The 15,476-nt window shown below is 51.3% G+C and overlaps 2 protein-coding genes across 5 annotated transcripts in view; one reads left to right on the forward strand and one right to left on the reverse strand.

Moving 5' to 3' along the window:
• The window catches only part of TUB (TUB bipartite transcription factor), a 25,556-nt gene extending 15,295 nt beyond the window's left edge, over positions 1 to 10,261 (forward strand). For both annotated transcript variants that reach the window (XM_070383877.1, XM_070383876.1), the window contains 7 exons: positions 422 to 546; positions 983 to 1,180; positions 1,442 to 1,554; positions 2,414 to 2,531; positions 4,733 to 4,831; positions 5,045 to 5,216; positions 5,662 to 10,261. In XM_070383877.1, the coding sequence (XP_070239978.1) occupies positions 422 to 546; positions 983 to 1,180; positions 1,442 to 1,554; positions 2,414 to 2,531; positions 4,733 to 4,831; positions 5,045 to 5,216; positions 5,662 to 5,795 (959 nt within the window). In that variant the 3' untranslated portion in view covers positions 5,796 to 10,261. The remainder of the gene's footprint in view (positions 1 to 421; positions 547 to 982; positions 1,181 to 1,441; positions 1,555 to 2,413; positions 2,532 to 4,732; positions 4,832 to 5,044; positions 5,217 to 5,661) is intronic.
• The window catches only part of RIC3 (RIC3 acetylcholine receptor chaperone), a 64,414-nt gene continuing 59,185 nt past the window's right edge, over positions 10,248 to 15,476 (reverse strand). For 2 of the 3 annotated variants that reach the window (XM_070383878.1, XM_070383879.1), the window contains exon 6: positions 10,248 to 15,340. In XM_070383878.1, coding sequence (XP_070239979.1) covers positions 14,904 to 15,340 — 437 coding nt within the window. In that variant the 3' untranslated portion in view covers positions 10,248 to 14,903. The remainder of the gene's footprint in view (positions 15,341 to 15,476) is intronic. The other variant, XM_070383880.1, reaches the window with a different exon arrangement.

Genomic DNA, 15,476 nt, shown 5'->3' on the forward strand with positions numbered 1-15,476 from the left:
ATCAGGCTGAGTGAGGAGTTGGGCCTTACTCGAGATTTTATAGGTTTTGCCAGCCAAGGCCTCCAGTAGACTTGAGGCCAGAGACGGAGGCTCCCAGGCAGGGCCAGCTCAGTTCAGGCCTTGCTACCCAGGAGACAGGGCACCCTGGCTGTCAGATAGGGTCTGACAGCTGAGGCTGGGCGGGGGGCTGCACCCGGGGACAGTGACCAGCCCCAGCTCACATATGCACCAGAGAGAGAGCATCCTAGTGTGCATCTGAATGTGTGCGTGGGAGTGCGTGGATGTACGTGTGTACGTGCCACTCTGCGTGTGTGTGTCCGTGTGTGTTGTGTGAATGGGTGACTTAGAGCCAGTGGACGGGTGAGTGACTGGGTGTGCCTGTGTGACCACTCGTCCCCTCCCACTCCTCTGCCCGGCCCAGGCATCTCCAGCAGCATGAGCTTCGAGGAGGAGGAGGAGGAGGAGGAGGATGAGAACAGCTCCAGCTCCTCCCAGCTGAATAGCAACACCCGCCCCAGCTCCGCCACGAGCAGGAAGTCCACCAGGGTGAGTGAGGAGCTCCTGCTCAGCAGGAGGGCAGACAGCAGTGCCACCCAGGTGGGAGGGGAACGAAGTGAAGGGAGGCGGAGTTGGCTTTCCTGGACTGAGGGCTGGGCCGAGGTGCCTGTCAAGAGTTTTTTCCCCTGGGGCTCTTCTGTCCTCCCAGTCTTCAGTCAAGCCAGAGGGCCGGGGAGCTGGAGTTGGACAGCATGGCTTCTGAGAGCCTGCCTGTTCCCTCCATCCCTACCCTGGGGTGCTGAGCTGAAGGAACAGCTAGGAAGCCAGCTGCTGGCCCAGGGGCAAGATCTCTGTGCCCACATCCCAGGGTGCCAGCCCTGTCTCCCACCACCACCATATGGGGGCAGCTTTGGATTCCAGACCATCAATTTCAGCAGCTCGGGGTCCCTGCCTGGGTCTTAGGCTCCTCCTCTCTCCTTGGTAGGAGGCAGCCTCGGCCCCCAGCCCCACAGCCCCCGAGCTGTCGGTGGATGTTGAGGTCCAGGATCTCGAAGAGTTTGCCCTGAGGCCGGCCCCCCAGGGGATCACCATCAAGTGCCGCATCACACGGGACAAGAAGGGCATGGACCGGGGCATGTACCCCACCTACTTCCTGCACCTGGACCGTGAGGACGGGAAGAAGGTGAGGTTGGCTTGGACGTGCAGTTTCATCCTGTGGGCTTGAAGTCCTGGGGGCTGGAGTGGGACTGGAAGCCTCAGCTCCAGCACTGACCTGCCAGTTCCCCCAAAGAGACAGAAGCCTGTGTCCCCATTGGTGCATATGTGTGCACATGTGTATGTTCAAGAGCTGAAGCGAGGGGATCGCTTGTGTGAGTGGTCCTGGGATTGCATGTGGACTGGAGGCTGGGCCTGGAACATGCATGACTTTGCTCCACTCCCCAAGGTGTTCCTCCTGGCGGGAAGGAAGAGAAAGAAGAGTAAAACTTCCAATTACCTCATCTCCGTGGACCCTACAGACTTGTCTAGAGGAGGGGACAGCTACATCGGGAAACTGCGGTACCAGCACGCCCCCAGGAGGCCAGCGGGGGTGGTGCAGGCTGGGGCAGGCTCTGTAGAGGGCTGCTGCTGCCCCTGAAGGAGGTCAAGCATTGGATCCTCTCCCAGGGTTCTCTCTGTCCATCAGATCAACCACAGGCTCAGATCTGTGCTAGCTTACAGCCAGATTTGAAGATGAGCCTCACTCATCCTACCCTAAGCTGCTCCCAGGTAGAGGGGGCGCAGGCCCACTAGGGGGGACAAGTCAAACTCCACAATGTCAGGGATGATGTAGGCCACCCTGGAAGAGCCGCCTTGGTCTCATGGTTGGTGCCAAGGGGCAGGAGTGAGCCCTTGAGGGAAGAGGAACCAACCTAGGGGTGGGGCGAAGGCTCTGAGCTAGGCCTCAGGTGAGGGAGGGCGTGCTGAGAAGTGTGGCAGATTCGGGAGCATAACTCAAGCTTAGAGCTGGAGATGGGGCTGGACCATAACTCCCAGGCTGACGGGACAGAGCGGATCGTCTCCACCCTCCATGGGGTGCTGAGTCCCCTCTGCAGTCTTGCCAGGTGCCCCTGTGGTGGCTCACCTTCCATGAGGGGGGCCACTCCAGTTCCTCCAGGGAGACCTTCTGTGGAACTTCGATTTCCCTGAACTCAGCTGAGATGCCCTTTGATTAAACTCGGAGCAAGTCGAGGCCTTCTGTCCACGAAGCGCCTTCTGAGATGATTCTGTGAACAGTGTACCCCCAGGTCCGCTGCTGTCTGCCCACAAAGGTCACAAAGGTCCCCTCGAGTCTTCCCTCCCTAGGATAGCCTCTGAGCTACTCCCTGCCCAGGGACAGAGGATGCACGACCTTACAATGGTTGTGTCTGTCCTTCAGGTCCAACCTCATGGGCACCAAGTTCACCGTGTATGACAATGGAGTCAACCCTCAGAAAGCATCAGCCTCTACTTTGGAAAGTGGAACCTTGCGTCAGGAGCTGGCTGCTGTCTGCTATGTGAGTCGTGGGCCCTGGGTCTCTGGGCTTCAAGCTAGACATGACACTCAGGACTTGCTACCTGTCTGTGGCCTATTCCATCTACTTTTGTGGGCAGAGAAGGAGGGCAGTGGAGTGGCCCCTGCCTGGGACAGAACACAGCTGACCACCTGCCGGGCAAGTTCTGGGAACTAGGCCTGCCTCTCTGCAGCCCAGCCTGGGTGCCTCCTGGGAAGGAGGAGGCAGGAGGCCTGGGTTCATGTTGGTGCAACCCTCCAGTCTTCCCTCCAGTATTCAGCTCCTAAATGAATTGTAAGGCCCTTTGCATAAACATCTCACTGAATATTCAACCTAAGAACTCAAGCCTATCTTCTTTATTATATAGATGAGGAAACTGAAGGTCGGAGGTTGGGTCACTTGCCAGTGTCACACAGCTCATAGATACCAAACTGGGATATAAACACAAGGAATTTCTCCGTCTAATTTCAAAATGAGGGACTGGTACCATTAGCTTGGGACTTCATAGCTGTTTCGTATGATCCAGTGGTGCCACCTGCTGGTCAGCTCTGGGGAGGCAGTCTGAATCTCTTGAAGTGATACTTAGCCCCAGGTGCCATTTGAGGCACTGAGAGACAGTAGTGAACAAAGATGTACCCTTCTGGGACCTGAACCCTGAGTGGGGGGGAAAGATATAGAACAGTTACATAACATTCATGGCATCTGGTCCCATCACTTCATGGCAAATAGATGGGGAAACAATGGAAACAGTGAGACTATTTTGGGGGGACTCCACAATCACTGCAGACGGTGACTGCAGCCATGAAATTAGAAGACACCTGCTCCTTGTAAGAAAAGCTATGACCAACCCAGACAGCATATTAAAAAGGGGAGACATTACTTTACCAACAAAGGTCCGTCTAGTCAAAGGTATGGTTTTTCCAGTAGTCATGTATGGATGTGAGAATTGGACCATAAAGAAAGCTGAACGCCAAAGAATTGATGCTTTTGAAGTGTGGTGTTGGAGAAGACTCTTGAGAGTCCCTTAGACTGCAAGGAGATCCTAAAGGAATCCCAAAGTCAATCCTAAAGAAAATCAATCCTGAATATTCATTGGAAGGACTGATACTGAAGTTGAAACTCCAATACTTTGGCCACCTGATGCGAAGAACCAACTCATTTGAAAAGACCCTGATGCTGGGAAAGGTTGAAGGCGGGAGGAGAAGGGGATAACAGAGGATGAGATGGTTGGATGGCATCACTGACACAGTAGACATGAGTTTGAGTAGGCTCTGGGAGTTGGTGATGGACAGGGAGGCCTGGCGTGCTGCAGTCCTTGGTGTTGCAAAGAGTCGGACACGACTGAGCGACTGAACTGAAGAAGGATAAAGCAGGAACAGGGCTCAGTTCTGTTCAGTCGCTTAGTCGTGTCCGACTCTTTGCGACCCCATGAACCACAGCACGCCGGAAGAGGAAGAGGGCTATGAATATTCTTTTAGGAAGGATGGCAGGGAGGGCCTCACTGAGGTAGTGCTTGGGTAAAGGCCAGAAGGAAGTGAGCGCCGACTGTGCAGGTGTTGAGATGGTGAGCAAAAATGCTGGCATGTCAGGGGAGCAGAAGGAGGACAGGGAATGTAGCAGAGAGTAGGTGGTGAAGAGAGGAGGCGGTGATGGGGCCCTATTTCGTGAGGCCTTGCAGCACGAGGTAAGACCACCATCTTTTACTCTGAGTGAACTGAGAAGAATGACCTGACTCACCAGGACCGCTCAGTGCTGTGTGGAGAACAGATGACAAGGAGGTGGGGTGGGGGCTGAGGAAATGCAGGGTCCAGCTAAAGGCTGGTCCTGTGCTCTTGCTGAGAGATGATGGTGGTTGAAAAGTGGTTGAATTCTGAGTATAACCTGAAGGAAGAGCTGACAGCATTTGCTGATAGGTTAGAAGAGGTATGTGAGGGTGGGCGGAGTTAAGTTATGACTCCAGGTAGTTTGAGCAGATGAAAGAATGGAGATGTCGTTCACTGGAGCGAGGAAGATGGTAAGAGCAGCTTGTTTGGGCAAAGTGGAGATTAAGGAGCCGATTCTGGACACGGTAAGTTTACAGATGCCTCCTGTACCTTCGAGTGGCGATTGACTAGCTCATCTCTATCGCTCCTCCAGTCTGTCCAGCAGGTAGGTAGTGTCTTCAGATGGCCACTATTGAGCGAGCTTCTCTCTCTCTTTTCCAGGAGACAAACGTCTTAGGTTTTAAGGGGCCTCGGAAGATGAGTGTGATTGTCCCGGGCATGACCATGGTTCATGAGAGAGTCTCCATCCGGCCCCGCAACGTGAGTCTCCACCCAAACCACCCACTTTCCCCCTCCTCCCAGCCTCTGCATGCACTTCTGAGGGCACAGCTCCAGCGGCTGTGCATGTGTAAACAGTATGAGAAGCCCTGGGGGTCTTAGGGAGATCTAAGGAGCCCCACCCCGGGGCAGATCACTCTGGGGCGGTCATGGGGCCAAGGCCCGCACCTGGCTTAGCCAAGGCTGCCCTCCCAGGAGCATGAGACGCTGCTAGCGCGCTGGCAGAACAAGAACACAGAGAGTATCATCGAGCTGCAAAACAAGACGCCCGTCTGGAACGACGACACGCAGTCCTACGTACTCAACTTCCACGGGCGCGTCACTCAGGCCTCGGTGAAGAACTTCCAGATCATCCACGGCAATGACCGTGAGTGTTTCTGCCCTGACTCATGACTGCGTGACACCGGGGCCCATAGCTCAGGATTCAGCCCACTCAGCCCTGCCTGTAGAGCTCAGAGTTTAAGGACATGGGTTATTGGGTTGGTAAAGGACTTTGTGACCTTAATGACTGGGAGGCCCTGGAAGAGCCTCCCCTGGAGCCCTGACCCTGGGTTCTGTGCGCGCGGCAGAGTCTCAGGCGGGGAGCCCCTCTGAACGGCCTCCTCTCCTTCCCCATCTCCTGCTGTGTGTCTGCATCTTGTCACCTGCTCCATCTCTCCTGCCACTGCTCCCATTTGGTCTGTGCTTTGCCGCCTCTGGGATCCTCTTGGCATCTCTGCTTCTGGCCTCTCTTCCCATGATTTGGGTGTCCGTCTGTCCGTCTGCATCCCTGTTCTGCCCTTCTCTGTGTCCTCACTTCTGCCTGTCTCCAGCGGACTACATCGTGATGCAGTTTGGCCGCGTAGCAGAGGACGTGTTCACCATGGATTACAACTACCCGTTGTGTGCACTGCAGGCCTTTGCCATTGCCCTGTCCAGCTTCGACAGCAAGCTGGCCTGCGAATAGAGGCCACCTCGTGCCCTCTGGGGTGGCCCAGCCTGGAGTGGCGCTGCCCGCCTGCCTGTGGAGCAGCCCCACTGACCCCTGTACATAGGCCCCCTGCCAGGTGAACCTGTGGCTCTCGGTGGGCCCCGGGCTCAGCCATCCGGGAACGGGCTCCTCTGCCTTTGCTGCTGAGGCAGAGGAGTGGGGGGCACGAGGGGACCAGCACAGATCCTTTCTGTGCCCCCACTCTCGGGTTCGGGTCCTGCTGCAGTCCTGTTTGCCAAGCGGAGCAGCCCCTTCAGCAGGGGAGGCGTGAAGAGGTGGAGAGGGAGAGGAAGCACAAGGCAGGGCTGCTGCGGCCCAGCGTCCACTCAGCCCGGGGTCCGATGACCACGGGCCCCAGCAGTGAGGGTCTCAGTGAGAGTGTGTGTATGTGTGAGTGTGTGAGAGCGTGTGTGAGTGTTGGGGCACAACAGCTTTACATAGCACAGGCTTGGGTAGCTGAGCCTGGCTCTTACAACTGCAGAAAGTCCTCAAGCATCAGCTGGCCTCCGCCAGGCCTGGGAGGAATTGGGGTGGAAAGGTGAGGGGCAGGCCCCTGTCAGGGTTGCAGGGCCTGGCTGTGGCTGTGAGAATTGGCTGGCGGCCTGCAGTTGGGGCTCATTTGATTTCTTTAGGATTTCTTTGTGCGCACAGAGGCGGCAGGAGGCCGGCCCCCAAGGCCAAACGTCTTAGCAGGTAGGGTCTGTAGGATCCATACAGACTGAGCATACAGGTGGCACGTGGGCCAGGGCTGTCCAGGAGCCCTGTCGGCTGACCCAGGGAACCCCAAGATGCCAGCCCCAGACTGCACACAGGTAGGTGTGCCTGGGGCTCCTGCCTGTGCTTCAGCTCCCTACAGTAAAGCCTAGGCTGTGGCCACTGAGGGCATGTGTGTAGTTGTGAGCTGGGAATGGGAAAGGGTGAGGAGAGCAGGAGACATGTTAGAACCACAAGGGATCAGAGGTGGCAGGACCAACCCTTAGAGATCACCTAGAAGATGGACTTGCCTGGAGTCACCTGGCTGATTAAGGGCAGAATTTGGATTTCAGCTCCTTTCATTTCCTTGTTCCCACTCTCCTCCCAAAAAACTGCTGTCTCTGGCCTTCCTGGGGCACAATATGCATGCCCGTGCACCTGATTCCAGACTTAGAAATGTCAAGAGGTGGTGAGATTGAGGCCATTTCAGTGGGAAACCAGGCAGTACCCTGCTGAAAGGTGTCTGATTTTGCACATCCATCTGATCAGGACTGGCCTGTGTCTGCCCCCACCCCCCCACCCCCCCCACCCCGCCTCCCCAAGGGCAGGCTTCAGCAAGGCTGCAGCCCAGTTTTATATCCAGGTGTGACAGGTAGTTGTGAGTGGCCTGACCTCTCCCTCTGCCACCCTCCTCCTTGGATGGCACCATTTACGCTGCAGACTTGGGAACACTTGGCGTATGTGTCATTCACCCTGACGGAGGCTGCCGGCCCAGATGGAGATCAGAAATCAATGGAAAGTAAGCGAGAGTCGTTCCTCACTTCAGAGTAGATGGATGTGCTTGGAAAGACTACACAGAAGTTGGGTTTTTTAGGAGTCATACTTCAAACATGTTAGGAAGGCCCTGAGTGAGGTGGTGGAGCTGTTTTGACTTCAGTGGAACTAGGATGTTCTCTTTTCCTAGGAATCTAGGTTTTCATGTGTTGAGTGCTTAAAGCGAGGCCTCCTGCCCTAGCAGGGACCTGGCCACACCTGGGGCATCCATCTCTGGTTGTTAACATGGTCTGGTACCTAGACCACTCTGACTTGGGACCTTCTTGAGGGCACTGGAACTTTCTGTCCTGGAGCAGGTCTGCTTCCCAGGGAAATACTTTTGTGCTCCCCTCCTTTCCATAGTCCCAGCTTGGCTCTTCCTGTCTTGACTTTGGAGACCTGCTGACATTTGGAATGACAGAAGCGAGATGACCCCTAATGTCTAGTCAAGCTGTTTCTCTGGGTCAGTGATTTTAAGGTAGAAAGGTTGATTCTGGATCTTTGTGAGATGGAGGATCCTGGTGGCAGAGTGGAGAATTCATTAGACATACGATGGAAAACGTGTCGCCTGCTTACTCCTCCAGTACACAGAGGATGGGTTGACGGGTGTTTCGTTAGGGTCGGGAGTGTGGCCTCAGAGTTCCAGCCTGGGTGTGGCAAAGGGTAGCTCAACGACAAAACGCTGTTAGGTACTGAGTGACAGGCAAGAGCACTCATCACCTGCTGGAGACCCAGCCTCACAAGGTCTTTTTTAAGACCCCATTCTGGGTGATGCTGGTTTAACCATGGGCCCAGACTCCTAAAGCTGCTGGAACCCCCTGGAGACCACCTGGGCTCAGTCTCTCACACGGTTAAGAGTCCTTGCCCTTCATACCCACTGCCCAGATGGTCCTTGGTTGGGCAGGGAACTTAGTGATGGAGCAAGCATGCCCCACGGGAGTTGGGTAGCTGGGGCCTTAGGCAGCTCCTCTGTAACTGCTCCTGCTGCCAGCTCCTCCTGGGGCTACACCCCATCTCTGCCCCTACACAGTCCTGCAGAGCAGTAAGGTTCACATCCCTAACTCTTCTCCAGTCCTGGCTTTTCTTTCCTTCTGGCTCTAAGGTGCTCTGTGTCTGTCTCTTTGTCTCTGTGTGTATTTGGGGCCAAGGGCAATCGGTGAACAATCAAGGTTTCCTATTATCATATTTCTGTGGATGAATAGGAAAGGAATGAGGATGTAGCTGTGATCACCTGTGGATTTTGTTCCTTCATTTCATGCCCTTTGATCAGAAAGCGTACCTGGGAAAGTACCAACCCCTTCTCCGGAGGTTCTTATTGGGAAGACGCTATCCAGAAAAGTTTAGTTCTTCAGTTTCCACTCTGCATTAGCTGGAGAAATTGGTGTGTTGCATGCGTGCTTTGGATGAATTTGAACTTATTCTAGTTGAATGTGCCTTAAAAATCATGACACTAATTCAGAACAAGCATGTGAGGTTCAGACCCATGCTGAGGAGAGGTGTTAGAAGCCAAGGAGTGTTATCATCACAGGCTAGAAGAGAACCTTTGGGGCCCGCCTCCTGCAGTGACAAAAAGGAACAAAACTGTAGAAGCAGATGTCTTTTTTTTCCCCTCTGGAAATAGTGGGGCATTTACCTCTAAATGAATTTACCATATATTCAGAGGTAGTTCTGAACTTAACAAGCCAGTGATGATTTCAAACTAAGATGCCTGTGCTTTCCTTACAGTAGGTGAGGGGGGTGGGTGGGCTGGCCATGTCCACGGCTCTGTTAACGCAAGCACAAATTCCATCTCCAGGGTGGGGTCCCTGGCTTTCCCTTCCTGTGGGAACCCTGGCCCTCCCTTCTCTACCGTTCCTTACCCCAGCTGAGATAGCTCTGTCACCTCAGGATGCCAGGGGGCGCTCAGAGCACACGTTTCCAGAGAGCTGAAGGAGGCCGCTTGCTCTGACGCCCAGCGCTAAGGGGGGCCTGACTCCCTGGCACTCAGGGCCCAGCGCCGCGACCCTACACTGCCCTGGGCCCTGGCCTGGAGAACTGGAGCAGCCCCACAACAGGCCAAACTATGGGCTCTTGTTTTTGAGTTTACTGGTCATCTGTCCTTCCATGCCTCTAGTTTTGCAGTTTTCTTTCATCTCAGGATATGGGGGGAAAAGTCCAACAGAAGTTTTAGGACAGGTTTGGTTTTTGAATTTTCCAACCAGGTTGAGAATCAAGTTGGTTCTTACAGGAAGCACTACAGCACTTAGTAATCAAGTGATTTTGAGCAAACCGTGGGGTTTTTCTAGATCCGTTTTCTCACAAAATGAGGAGGTTAGACTGTCACAGCTTGCGGTAGGATTCGGGCTGAATGAAGGTTGGTCCTTGCTCCATCACTTTCTGGCTCATCACTGTGCCTTTTTTCTTTCCTGAGAAAGATGTCACACCTCTTTCCTCCTCTGTTCTCTCGTTCCTCCCTGCTTCCCTCTCAAGATCCAGGCAGAGCTGGAGATTAGGCTGAGATCCAGAGTTTCCTAGAGAGTAACAGAGTGACATAGAAAGGGAAGCCCAACTCTGGCCTCCCTAGTCCTGCATTTGGTGACAAAGGGGACTTAGAATGGTGACACTTCTCTTGTTGAGAGCGTACATTTAGCCAGTTTGCATAATGCCTAGAATGTGTATGTCTGTTTGCACAAGATTGTCTTTTCCTATTTTGGAGTGGTTAGACATTTTATTTTTGTTCAAAATTATCGAGTTTTAGACAAACTTGCAAAACTGTGCTTTTATTAAGTGATTTTTTGAATAAACTCTTTGGTATTCTGGAGCAAATGTATTTATTTATTGGTATGTGCAATGACAAAGGTGGTATTTTCCCATGTTGACATTATGTATGTTGTAGAACTTTAATGTTTGTCTAAGTACAAACCATATATCAACAAATTAAACTTGAACTGTTTCAACACTGCTGTGCACTTTTTTTCCCCCTATGAAAGAGAAAACATGTTTCTTTACCTAGAAGTTTTTTTCTACATCATTCATTCCTTCTGCCCTAAGAGCCTCAGGGGAGGGCAGGAGGGTGGTGGTAACAAGGGGATCATAGCTGGTTTGGAAACAGTCACCTGTGGGAGGAAACTGTCTTCCTTCTGGCTGTGCTCCTCAAGTTTAAAGATGGTCAGAACCCACACACACAGGCTGGGAAGGGCAAGGACAGGAAGTACTAAGTTAGCGCATCCTTTGCAGGCTCAGCTGTGCCAGCTGGAAGAGCAGGCTGCTGCTTCTGAGTAAACCCTGTGGGCCTGGCCCAGAGGAACACACGCAGGGCTGTGGAGCTGAAAAAAGGCAGGGAAGGCCAAAGTGGTAGAAATAACATGAAGACCTAGCCACTGGGTTCCTCTAGCCATATGCAGAGCAGCCCAACCTGTTTGAACAGAACCTGGACATGCTACATGCTTTTCTTTTCAGCCTGTGGCAGATCTGAAGTCAAGAGCAAGGGAGGCTGCAGTTATGCCTGACAGCTACAGGTCTGGTCCTACATGGGGAGGTCAAAACTGAAGTCACCCAGTGACTGCAGGACCTGGGATCTGGGCCATTCCTGGCAGTCAGGATAGCCTTGGAGCATCAAGTCCAACTGCCTGGCAGCACAGGAACTTGGTGAGTGCTATGCTGTTGATGGCACTGGCCTGAGCACCCAGCACTGGCTACCCTGGACAGATGCTATATATACCATCTCATTTCATCCCAACAGCTCTGCAAGGGGAGAGCTTCCCAATTCAAAATTGGAGAGCTACTCAATTCAAAACTGAGGAAACTGGTACTTAGAGAAGTTAAGGAGTAGTCTAAGATAAAGAAATTTGGCCTATTTAATTTGTATAAGAAAATGGGAAAGGAAAAACCTAACGTTAGGTACATTTTAGAAAGATTTGTATGAAAATCATCAAGGCAAAGTCTGTGACACTTTGTTTTTCTCCTTTCTGGGTAGCTGAAGTGTTCGACTTTCCTCTGGAATGTACTCTGGGTTGAGGGAATTCAATGTGGTAATGAGTAGTGTTGGTTTATTACCCCAGATCAAGAACCTACCTGGACTGTGGCCTCTCTCCATGGCTTGCCTCTGGGAAATAGCATATGCAGGACACTACTATGAAAAAAGGGAAGATGGTTTTGTGGTTTAGTGATCAGGTTAAACATGATCTCTTTAACAGCTCTGGACAGGGTCCATGGAGAGTCCTGGTTGACAGCTATTATCCTGGTGTAATTATTATTAAAGCTCCCTTTTCCTAAAGTGTCCCAGTTTGGACTATAAGTTGCTGGATGACCCAGGCCATGGAAGGTGCATGGGGTGCTCACAGGCAGCTCTTCGAGAGCCCACACGGGCCTCCGCTCCTCACTGCAGCTCTCTGACCCTGGCTCCCGAGCTCCCACAGCACTAGTCCTGGAGCTCGGGAGGTGCTCTCCTTGTGCACCTGGTCTGACCAGGAAAGGGCCCCTCCAGGCCAGATCACCCACCTGAGTTACTAAGCGTGGCCCTGCGTGATGCAGTTATCTCCTAGGCCAACTCTCTGACCCCAGAGGTGTGACTCTGTGCTCTGCCACGGTGCCCAGGAGTCACTGCAGACCTAGTGCCAGGGGGCTGATCCAGTTCTCAACCCAGATCAGTTCTGGAGAAATGAAGACCAGGAGAAGAGAGATGACAAAAACCAGGCCCATGACTTTGGTCATCCTGGACTGTATATATACATATAATCTCATCCCTGAAGAATAACATAATTCTGAAGAATAACATAATTCTGAAAAATCCAAAAAGAACTGCCTAATCTGAAATGACTGAAGAGTAAATTTTTTAAAATATAAATACATAAATGGTTTCCTGTTATATAAGCCCACCAAGAATCAGGGCAGCAAGAATCATCATGAGGTCTCAGTACTTGGGGCAGAACTGTTTCTACAAGCCAATTGCCCCCAGAGATGAACATTCCAAATAAAGAGCTGGTTATGTGACACCTTACATACCAGCCTCAAATACCAAAATACCTGAACATCCATCTACTCTCACACCCACTGCTCTACCACCACTCTTTCTGCCAACTGTATCCTTTCTCGCACATCTGGAGAAGTTCGTAGCATCCCTCAAGACCCATCTCCGAGGGTGGAGTTTCTTGGAAGTCCTTTAGCAAAAGTGACCTTTTCCTCCTCTGTGCTCATATGGATTTGGGTCCGTATCGCAATTACAGCATAAAATCTTGCACAATAAAGTAGCCACCGCTTGCTGAGTGGTCATCCTACATGAGACAGGACCAATGTTGCTTTATAGGCAATGATGATTTCACTTAATCTCCGTGACTGTGATTTAATCCTCATACCCTGTAAGACCTGGACTCTGACTCCCCAGCTTTAGCAATAAGGAAGCCAAAGTTCCTGGGGTTAAGGAGCTGGCCAGATTCTACAACCAGGATAGACGAGTATGGGACCATGACCAATATTTCTCTGCCTGCAGAACTCACCATCTTGAGCCCCTTTACAGTTCACAGTTCATTTTAAAAAATAAACTGGATAAGGCTCTCATATTCAACTGTTTTTTTTTTTTTTTTCAAAGGCAGGAATTGAGCAGTGGTCTGCAAGATGAATAAATGAGAGAATAAGCAGAAGGAAACAAATATCCACCTCTAATAAGGGAATCATATCCTAAGGCAAAAAAGAAACTTGAACCAGAGGCCCAGAACTCTCCTCATAAATCAGCCCCCCACTGTGAATGGAGACAGAGAACACGGCAAATAATTTATCGAAACAGGAAAGAGCACCTATGTTATTTTTCACCTTCAGCATTATATTACATCAAGATTGTTCTCAGGACATTTTAAACTCCTTTCTTTACAAGTGAATCCAATGTTCCACACAGAGACAGACACAATATGCTTCCTATGGACTCAGTCTTCCTTGACTTTTCTCTGTAGTCATTAACAAAAAATGCACAGCTGCAGCTGACACATGATCTTAATATGGTCCCGTACCTGTGACAGCAGTGTGTGCTTATGTGTGATTTAACAGGTATTAAATATTTCCTTGGCCTCTGACTCAGTCCAGGCATAGTGGAACTCTAAAAGCCAGGTCCACCTTTACATGATGTCTTAGTTTTCAAGTCTCCCACATTTCGTGGTCCTTGGGAATATGTCCTCTTGAAACTCTCAGGTCTTATCAATAAACTGAATGCACTCATCCTTACTATACAGAATACATCTTACCTCAAGGAGACACATGACAGATGGCAGCTCAGAAATTAGGCTTTGGGTCTGGTCACAGTCCTCCCTGTCCTAATACCTCCCACTTTGCCCAACTTTCTCAATAGACTCAGATCCAAATATGGAACACATGGTCTGTTCCCAGGCACTACTATATTGGGTCCCTACAATATAGGGACCCAATAGCTTGGGTCCAAAGTCCTTAGACCAAGGACAGCACGTGGTCTACAAGTTCAATCCTCCTCGTTTCTGTTTTAATTTGTTGTAAGAACAAATTTCCCAGAGGGCACAACATTCAGAAACAGCATCTAAGCAAGGACTACCTGTCAGTGCGTGGGTTTACTCTCCGTCAGCTGCCCCTCGGCCCCGTGAGCATCTCATGGCAGGACTTCCACCCTTCAGCAGCCTTTCCTGAAGCTTCAAACCCTGGCTCCACAGGGTAAGGACTAAAGCCTCTATCTCAAGCTTCCTCTAGCCACACAAGACCAGAGGTATGAAGGTGCTTCTATGTTTGGCAGTTCTGTTAAGCAGAACAAGGACAAAGGAAGCTAAAGATCCAGGCATTATTAGAGAAAAACTGTTTCCCGGCCTGTCCCTGGAGAAGGAAATGGCCACCCACTCCAGTATTATTGCCTGGAGATTTCTATGGACAGACGAGCCTGGCAGGCTATAGTCCATGCGGTCACAGAGAGTCAGACACAACTGAGTGTCTAACACTACTACTACTATTACTAGCAAGCCTCTGGGCTCATTCTCAGGTCAGTGAGAGTCTTCTATGCCGGAGAAAAGTGGAGGTTTGAGGCAGCCTCGGGGCTCTGCAAAAGGCCCTCGCTGTAAGGGGCTTCAGCTCAGGCAAGAGTCCCCACTCTGGCCCCACCATCCCCACAAACAAAATGTTCTCCTCCTTGAACCCAGCAGACCACTAACCTGCTCAAGGCCCACAGAATAAAGCACCCTGGACTCTGAAATCTTCACTCTTGCAACCCTAAGTCCTCATCATGTGTAATTTGATGTCCATCACAGGTAAACCATCTGTTACTTCTAACATGGAGAGTCAGACCTCTGCCCTGAGTGGTCCCATCTGTAATTATGATAGATCAAAAATTACTCAGTGGATCGAATCTCTGATGGAGCAAAGAAGGAAGAGAAAGAGGGAGGTTGTCTTGTGTTCATACTAATTTCTATGATGTTCTATAAGGTGACAGGTGTGCAAGCACCAGGAAGGATACATGATATCCATGGCAGTGGCCTGATTGGCTATGATACTTAATCACGCACAATGAAGTACAGGGCACAGGGCCAAGGATAAAATCAGAGAGGAGAGAAAGGTCACCTTGGGACAACAGTAATGGTCCTGGACTGACCGTTCTCACTCTAAACCCTGGGGATGCCGCTTCCTCAGCATGCCGCCTGGATCCGCTTTATCTGCACTGATGCCTGACCCTTCACCTCTCAAGTCGTAGGGCCACACTTCATCGGTGGTTTCCTCCTGCTCACTGTAACTGTTGGCACCAAATCCAGCATTCTCTGCCAAGACGGCGGGATCCTCTTCTTCAGGAGACCAGCAGGAACATGGTTCTGGCTCTGGGTCACATGAGGTAACAGAATTATCTTCCTGAGCTCTGGGCTCAGTAGGCATTGCCCAACCCACACGGTCTGATTCTTCCTCTTCTAGCATTCCCATTCTTTCAGCTATTTCTTCAGCAGAGGGCTCTTTTGAGTCAGGGTAATCCACCAGGATTGTTTCTTGCCTATGCTTGATGCAATCTGAAAGGTCATAAATTGGATAAGTCTCTTCGGGATAACCTAGAGAAAAAAGTAGCACAAAGTCTTACAAAGAATGTCTCTTCCAAATAAACAGTGTCAGGCTCAAAGAGGCTTCTCAAGGCAGCAGCCATCCTATCCCAACAAATCCATTCAAGAAATTTCTAAGATGACTAAC

Source organism: Bos mutus, chromosome 15 (genome assembly GCF_027580195.1).
Source record: "Bos mutus isolate GX-2022 chromosome 15, NWIPB_WYAK_1.1, whole genome shotgun sequence".
In the NCBI taxonomy this organism is placed as follows: domain Eukaryota; kingdom Metazoa; phylum Chordata; class Mammalia; order Artiodactyla; family Bovidae; genus Bos; species Bos mutus.